General features: G+C 35.3%; 1 protein-coding gene across 1 annotated transcript; it reads left to right on the forward strand.

Annotated features, from left to right (window-relative positions):
• Positions 1 to 233: 233 nt before the first annotated feature.
• LOC112420112 (uncharacterized) lies at positions 234 to 8,432 on the forward strand. Its single transcript, XM_039831953.1, has 5 exons — positions 234 to 298; positions 415 to 1,094; positions 1,367 to 2,545; positions 5,761 to 6,095; positions 6,138 to 8,432. Exons 1-5 carry the CDS (start codon positions 234 to 236, stop codon positions 8,430 to 8,432), a joined length of 4,554 nt encoding a protein of 1,517 aa, XP_039687887.1.
• The last annotated feature ends 501 nt before the right edge of the window (positions 8,433 to 8,933 follow it).

Genomic DNA, 8,933 nt, shown 5'->3' on the forward strand with positions numbered 1-8,933 from the left:
AGGATTTGAAAAGGGTAAGGTTCATTGCCTCATGGAACCTTGACCCTGGTGTCTTGAAACTTTTCGCGTGGCAAAGGGATTTTAGCCCTAGCAATCAATACACTTCTGCTGCTCAAGTGTGGGTGAGAATATATGGGTTACCGCAAGAATATTGGAGGCCAAGAATTCTTTTCGCTATTGCAAACAGTGCAGGCACTCCTATTTGCACTGATGCGGCATCAACAAAACCTATGATGGAGAGGACCTTTGGCCAGTTTGCAAGGGTCTTAGTGGACATGGATGTAACACAAGAGCTGAGGTATAAATTGTTGGTCGAGAGGAAAGGTTACGCTTTCTTTGTGGAGTTGGATTACGAGAACATTCCTGAGTTTTGTGGCTACTGCAAGAAGTTGGGGCACCATGTAATGTTTGTAGGAATTTGCATAAAACTGATGGTAACAGTGAAACTGTTGCAAATAATTTTGCAAAGAAACAGGCTCCTATGAAGTATGTGCAAGTTACTGATGGAAAGAACAAACAGGGGAGCAAGTCTAATGAACCGATTGAAGTGGATGATGAGATAACTCAAGATGAAGCTGCACAAAATAGCACACCATTGCAGGCAGCAAACAATACAACAACAAAAGATGCAGGTATCACTCAAGAAAACCGTTTCCAAGCACTTAATTTAGAAACTGAAACTGATCCAGTAACAATGGCTATGAGAAAAGAGGACAGACAACTTGAGCTGGAAATAGAAAACAAGAAAGGGCAGATGAAGAACATAAACATAGAGGAAGAAGAAAGCTCACAAGAATCTGAATTTGTTGAGGCAACGCAGAACTCTGTAGATGATTTACACAGCACTGACAACGAACAAGAAGGTGGACATCATGATCTTGCTGAGTTAGAAAAAAGGAACAAGGCATTACTTGACCAGTCATGGGCCAATATAGCAGCGGATGAAGAAGCTGAAAAGAGACTCTTGAAAGATATAGAATCAGGGGATGCACTGGAGAATCCACACAACAAGCATGAGTTTCAGGTGGTTACTAAGAAGAATTTGAAGAAGAAGGCACCTCCAAAAAGTGTTTACGGCACTAGAAGCAACACTGGTAAATCTAAACCTTTCAAATGAAAGCACTATACTGGAATATAAGGGGAATAGCCAATTCCCCCTCTAGATTGGCTCTCAAAAGGTTAATAAAACTTCACAACCCTGACTTTGTTTTCATTGCTGAACCGTGGATGCTTTATGATAAATTCCCTCCTACTTGGTTGCTTAGATTAGGTTTAAAGTTGTTATTTGTAAACTGCAGAAATAATAATATACCAAACCTTTGGTGTATTTGTTCCACTCACCTTTTTCTTGTTATCATTGATGTAGACGACCAACAAGTAACATTCTCGTGTAATCTTAACAATACCATTTTTTACCTTACTGCCGTTTATGCCTCCACAAGTAACTTGAAACGCAAAGAACTTTGGCACAAACTTTCATCCTTGCAAACTAACCATAATGGCCCTTGTTGCTTTATTGGTGATTTTAACACCATTCTTGGGGCTCACGAACATAATGGTTTCCTATCCCTAGCCAAACCTCCAATGTTAGATTTTTTAAACTGGACCAATGACAATGACCTTATCCATATTCCAACAAGGGGTGCAACATATACTTGGGAAAATAAGAGAAGTGGTAGAAGACACACTAAGAGAAGGCTCGATAGAAGCGTTTGTAATCAGTCTTGGCTTGACCTTTGCACATCTATTTCCTGTTCAACCCTTACCAATTCTTGCTCCAACCATTACCCTATTTTGTTAGACTTCAAAACCGACAATAACATTTTTGTCTCAAGCTTCAAATTCCAAAAAATGTGGTCTCTTCATGATGATTGTAAAAATATTATATTAAACTCCTGGAGTGAAAGGATCACAGGGTGTCCCATGTTCATATTAAGCTCTAAGCTTAAGTGTTTGAAGAATAAACTCAAAGTGTGGATCAAGAATGTTTTTGGTAATGTTCACCAAACAGTTGATGATGCTGAGAAAAAGCTCTCTGTCATTCAAGAACAAATCAATCTAAATGGTCATTCCGATCAGTTAATGCATGATGAGAAACAGGCACAAACCTCCTATGATCAAGCCCTACATATTCAAGAGGTTTTATGGCAAGAAAAAGCGAGAGTTAGGTGGCATTTGGAAAGTGATAGAAATTCAAGCTATTTCCATAGAGTGACAAAAATCAAAAACAAAACAAAAATGATATCATCTCTTACTATTGGGGATGAAATCATAAACGACCCTCGAATTATTGCGGAACATGCTGTGACTTATTATAAAAATTTGTTTTCTTCTTCTAACGCTGTTTTGCAGGATAACTTGCTTGTGGAGGATGTAATTCCAACTCTGGTGGATGAAACAACAAATAACCTCTTAATAATGATTCCATCTAAAGATGAGGTAAAAAATGATGTATTCTCTCTTAATAAAGATGGAGCCCCAGGTTCAGATGGTTTTGGAGCATGCTTCTTTCAACTTTACTGGGATATTGTTCAAGATGATGTATGTAACGCCTCTTTGAATTATTTGATTGTTTTAATAAGTTTATGATATATTTATATGATTATGTGATTTATTAAGTGGATTATTTTATTATTTAATGGAATATGATTTGAAAATAAAATAAGATTAAGTTGTGGGGGCTTTTTTAGAAATTAGATGAGTGATATATTGTTAAGTTATATGTTGATATTTATTAGTATAATATATATGTTATTTGGTGTAGAAATATATATGTTATAGAAATATAGAAATATTTTATATTATATATATATATATATATATATATATATATATATATATATATATATATATATATTAGAATAGAATATTGAGACTTGTAGGGCATATTTGGAATTAAGAGAAAATAAGTAGGTTAAGGATTTATATAAAAGGGGAGAGTTAGAATTAGAAAATAAGGATTACGTGCAAACTGCTTTTGAGAGAAAAAGGGAGAAAGTGAGAAACCAAGAGAAGAGAGAAGTCAGAAAAGAAGAATCTTGTGAGAAGATGAGCAATCTTGTAGAGTTCGATCGATTAACCTAAGGTAAGGGTGGGACTAACATTCAATAATCTTGAGTCTATGATTCTGAAAATTGTATTTAACATGTTGTAAGTTTAGTTTTTGAGAATTTGAGAATTAGGGTTAAGAGTGATGATTGTGATGATTTTGAATGAAAGTGAAGTTGAATAATATAGGTTGCTTTTTCTGATTTTTCTTTTCATCTCTGCCCCGAATTTGAAATGAAAACTGGTATTGATTGGTACAGAATTGGTCTTTGGTGATAACACGAAAGTTGTAGGTATGGATGTTAGCTTTCTAATTCCGTTGGTCTGACGTCAAAACGATTTATAGAACTTGAGTTATGGTCAAATTACTGCACGTAGGTCACAATGAATTTTTATGAATTTCAGCACAACTTTGTCTGAATTTGAAATGAAAACTGGTATTGATTGGTACAGAATTGGTCTTTGGTGATAACACGAAAGTTGTAGGTATGGATGTTAGCTTTCTAATTCCGTAGTCTGACGTCAAAACGATTTATAGAACTTGAGTTATGGTCAAATTACTGCACGTAGGTCACAGTGAATTTTTATGAATTTCAGCACAACTTTGTCCTAATTTGAAATGAAAATTGGTATCGATTGGTAGAGAACTGGTCTTAGGTGTAAACACAAACGTTGTAGGTATGGATGTTAGCTTTCTAATGCCATTGGTCTGATGTCAAAACGATTTATAGAACTTGAGTTATGGTCAAATTACTGCACGTAGGTCACAGTGAATTTTTATGAATTTCAGCACAACTTTGTCGGAATTTGAAATGAAAACTGGTATTGATTGGTAGAGAACTGGTCTTAGTTGAAAACATGGAAGTTGTAGGTATGGATGTTAGCTTTCTAATACCATTGGTCTGATGTCAAAACGATTTATAGAACTTGAGTTATGGTCAAATTACTGCACGTAGGTCACAGTGAATTTTTATGAATTTCAGCACAACTTTGTCCGAATTTGAAATGAAAACTGGTATTGATTGGTACAGAATTGGTCTTAGGTGTAAACACGAAAGTTGTAGGTATGGATGTTAGCTTTCTAATTCCGTTGGTTTGACTTCAAAATGATTTATAGAACTTGAGTTATGATCAAATTACTGCACGTAGGTCACAGTGAATAATTGAATATGATTGATGAATTAATATATGTATGTATATGTTTGTGAATACGATATTGTTCATGATTGATGAAGTGTTATATGTATATATGATGTTTTAAGATGTTGATTACCATTTGATGTTGTTATATTGTGATATAATTATATATGCATTACTTGAATTATATGTGAATAATTGAGACGTTGTTGACTTGCATTTGATATTATTATGTCATGTTGTTTTTGTATATTGCTGTGTTGCTGTTGTTATTTAACTAAGCTGGATGAGTCTGTCTAAGTTAATTAAGATGTTGATGATGATGTTCCAAATTATTGGACTATTTAAGAGGTTGTTGAATTAAGATGTTTAAGAGGTCGTGTCCATGCATTAACATTCAGCGATTGGGGCTTGATGCTCCGGAAGTATAATAATACTCAAATAGCGATTGGGGCTTGATGCTCCGGAAGTATAATAATACTCAAATAGAGATTGGGGCTTGATGCTCCGGAAGTATAATAATACTCAAATAGCGATAGGGGCTTGATGCTCCGTATTGGTACCACATGCATATAAGAGGTCTAAGTTGCATAGTCAAGTTGTCGAGTTGTCAAGATTGTCAAGTTGATAAGTTGTAGAAGTTGCGTTGTCGTTGTCGTTGAGTTGTCATTTGTCAATGAGTTATTAATAAAGAACTAAGTGAAGTATTAATATTTATTAATCATTGTTGTTTATGTGTTGTTATTATTATTATAAGATGATGAATATGTGTTATTATATTATGATGAGATGATGATTATGTTGTATTATATATGATTATTATAATTAAGTGATGATTATGTTGTGATTGATTATTATCATAAAGTGATGATTATGTTCTGTGTTAAAGATGATTTTTATGATGTGATGATCTATGTTGGTTATGATTTGGTTATTATGTGCTATATGAAGATGTTTATAGTGTGATGAATATGAAGTTAATGATAAACAGAAGTTGGTTGAGTTATTAAGAATTATTACATGAAGGATTATTATTACTAATATATGAAGTTATTTATGTTGTTAAATATAATTAATGAATTATATGTTTGATATTATTGTTTGTGAAATCTCACCCCTTCTGCTTGGAAATGTTGCTCTTCGTATGAGTAACTTGCAGGTGATCGAGTTTAAGTTGCTGTTAAATTGCTGTCGTGAGTGGACTATCTCTCACGTGTGTCTTAGGTGCTCTGATACGTAACAGGATGAGAACTTTGTTGCATGCTTTTCTATTCCTTACGTAATGTTTATGAATTTACATGACTAAATTGTTAATTGGATTTTTATGAGATGTTTTGATGAGGCCTTCGTGCCAAAGTTATTTAAGATGTTTGAATAAATTCCGCTGCGAAGTATTAAAAATTATGTTATTGAATTTTGAAGGATAATTAGTTAATTATTCCGTTTATGATTTTAAGAAAAGAAGTGTGACATTCCGTTTATGTGAATTACTCTAATAAATGTTTTGAAACTTTTACGTTGGGAAAACAGCGTGTTACAATGTATACAATGCAGTGGTGCAATTTTTTCGGTCAGGTTGGTTACTACCAGATTATAATGCAAACTCCCTCATTCTAATTCCAAAAGTTGATAATGCTGACAAGATAGAGGATTATAGACCAATTGCTCTAGCAAATTTTAAATTCAAAATAATTTCGAAGTTAATTGCTGACAGACTTGCTGAAACTCTTCCATTTATTATTTCCAAAGAGCAAAGGGGATTTGTTAAAGGTAGAAACATAAAAGATTGCATTGCTTTGGCATCTGAAGTTATCAATATCTTAGACAAGAAAACTTTTGGTGGTAATTTGGCTTTGAAAATTGATGTTTCAAAGGCATTTGACACTCTAAATTGGGACTTCTTACTTAATGTGCTGAAACAGTTTGGTTTTCATGAAAAATTCAATGGTTAGATCAGATCTATTCTTCATTCTGCAAGGATTTCTATATCAATCAATGGGGCCCAGAATGGTTATTTCTCTTGTAATAGAGGCGTGAGACAGGGAGATCCAGTGTCCCCGCTACTCTTTTGTATAGCTGAAGAAGTTTTGAGTAGGGGGATCAGTAAGCTTGTTGAAGATGGCAAGGTAAAGCAAATGTCAGCAGCTAGACAAGTTCTTGTTCCTTCACATTGCTTTTATGCTGACGACCTAATGTTATATTGTAAAGGAAATACATCTTCTCTTGAGCATCTTAAAGACTTGTTTGTTAAATATGCTGCTTGTTCTGGCCAAATCATCAATAATAGAAAATCATCTATACATGTTGGGGGTATTTCAGATATGAGATTGGAAAACATGGTGCAATTACTTGGTTTTTCGGTCAGGTCCCTTCCATTCACTTATTTAGGTGCTTCAATCTTCAAGGGTAGGTCTAAAGCTTCTTATTTTCAACCTATAGCTGATAGAATCAAGGTCAAATTAGCTGCATGGAAGGCTTCATTATTATCCATTGCTGGAAGGGTGCAACTAGTAAAGTCTGTGGTGCAGTCAATGCTAATTCATACTATGACTGTTTACTCTTGGCCAATAAGCTTACTCAGAGAAATAGAGAAATGGATCAAGTATTTTATATGGAGTGGAGACATTAACAAAAGGAAGCTTGTCACAGTAGCTTGGAAGAAGGTGTGCGCAGATCTAGATGAAGGTGGTCTAGGGATCGGGTCTCTGATCAAATTAAATGAAGCAACAAATCTCAACATGTGTTGGGATCTTTTGCGATCTAAGGAGCAATGGGGGCACTTACGAAGAAGTAGAGTTTTGAGAACTTCAACCTGTATTAGACATCACATCTTCTCCTCTATTTGGAGTGGAATAAAGCAGGAATACTCTGTGATCAAGGAGAACTCTAGCTGGATTGTAGGAAATGGTGAAACAATAAATTTCTGGTTAGATGATTGGTGTGGAGCGCCTCTAACTCATTCTCTCAATCTTCACTCTCATCAAATAAGTGATTTTCCAAGAAAGCTTTGCAATTATATACAACACTTTCGCTGGTGCATCCCTGAAGATGTGACTCGGCTGCTCCCTAATCTAGGATTGACTGTCTCCAAAGTAATTATTCCTCAACATCATCAAGAAGACATGCTGATCTGGAAACACATTGCCTCTGGAGTTCTCACGTTGAAGGATGCTTTTGAATTTAAAAAGAATCACTTCCCCAAGCTCCCTTGGACGAAAGCAGTATGGTCAAAAGACTTCCCACCCTCAAAGTCACTGCTTGTATGGAGATTAATGCTAGGAAAAATTCCTACTGATGAAAACCACTCGACTAGAGGATGTCATCTTCCTTCCATGTGCTCTTTATGTGGTAATCACTCTGAAACATCATTTCATCTTTTTTTCGAATGTCTATATGTTGTGAATTTGTGGTGTTGGTTTGCCTCTCTTTTGAACAAAACCCTTCATTTCCAATCCCTACAAGATATATGGTCAATTTGCAATAACTCTTGGAATCCCCAATGTAAGGTTGTAATCACCGCCACCATGATCAACATTATTAACTCTAATTGGTATGCCAGAAATCAAATGAGATTCAATGATAAAAAAATCCCTTGGAAATCATCCTTATCAAGTGTTTTGTCTAGCACGGCTCTTTGTGGGAATCTTTCTACGGCTGTAGCATCTTCTAGCATTTCCAATTTTGTTATCTTAAAAAAGTTCAATGTAACATTGCACCCACCTAAAGCCCCTAGGATTATTGAGGTCATTTGGTTGCCACCTCCTTCCACTTGGGTAAAATGCAACACAGATGGCTCCTCTACCAATCTTGTCTCATCTTGCGGAGGTGTTTTCAGAGACACTAGCTCAAACTTTCTTATTTGTTTTGCGGAATTTACTGGTAATGGAGATGCGTACTATGCTGAGTTATCAGGTGCCATGAGAGCAATAGAAATAGCAAAACAGCATAACTGGAACAATCTTTGGCTGGAATGTGACTCGGCACTTGTCATTCAAGCTATCAGGAATAAAAATCTTGTTCCTTGGAAAGTCAGAAACAGATGGGAGTATTACATGAACATTACGGCCTCCATGAATTTTATGGCCACACATGTGTTCCGAGAGGGAAATGTTTGTGCGGATATTTTAGCTAGCTTTGGTTCAACCATAAACCATCTCATGGTCTGGTTACATGCTCCAGATTGTATCAAGACTCCTCTTGCTAGAAACAAGCTAGGAATGAGTGAATACAGATTTCTTTACTTTTAGGGAGGTTTTGGTTTTATTGTCCCCTTCCTTTCTTGTAGCTCTTTCATCTTTTTATTAATATATTTTGGTACGCTAGCACTTTGCTAGTTACCGTTTTGGTTTTAAAAAAAAAATCTTCTAAACTCAAAAGTCAATTCCCCTAATTTAAATCCAACTCTCGGTGGACACAAGTAGGGTCTGAATTGCTGCTGCTATGCCACAATATATACTCTCGGTGGATTAGTTCCATAATTGTACAAAATGAATCAGTAGCATCTATGCTACTTTTGTTTAACACCAAACCATTTTTCCTCGTCCATATACAATCTAAACCAACCACAAAATTCAAATCTCATTCAGGCACAACTTTGTAACACTACTAGGAAAAGCAAAATTAGGGAGGGAAATTTGTGACGGAAAACATAAAATTCCTCACAAATTCCTTGGTCGCAAAATTTAGTGACGGAATTAGAGAGAGATTTCATGTTTTCCCTCACTAATTTTTGTTTTTTTAGTAGTGTA

The sequence above is a fragment of the Medicago truncatula genome, chromosome 3 (assembly GCF_003473485.1).
Source record: "Medicago truncatula cultivar Jemalong A17 chromosome 3, MtrunA17r5.0-ANR, whole genome shotgun sequence".
In the NCBI taxonomy this organism is placed as follows: Eukaryota; Viridiplantae; Streptophyta; class Magnoliopsida; order Fabales; family Fabaceae; genus Medicago; species Medicago truncatula.

What these genes read in the sequence shown, in the direction of transcription:
- LOC112420112 (XM_039831953.1), top strand. Translation starts at nt 234, where the DNA reads ATGGAGAGGACCTTTGGCCAGTTTGCAAGGGTCTTAGTGGACATGGAT. An exon ending in TATTGTTCAAGATGATGTAT is followed by an intron (nt 2,546 to 5,760) that starts GTAACGCCTCTT and finishes TTTTTCGGTCAG; the next exon opens with GTTGGTTACTACCAGATTAT. An exon ending in ATTGGGACTTCTTACTTAAT is followed by an intron (nt 6,096 to 6,137) that starts GTGCTGAAACAG and finishes TTCAATGGTTAG; the next exon opens with ATCAGATCTATTCTTCATTC.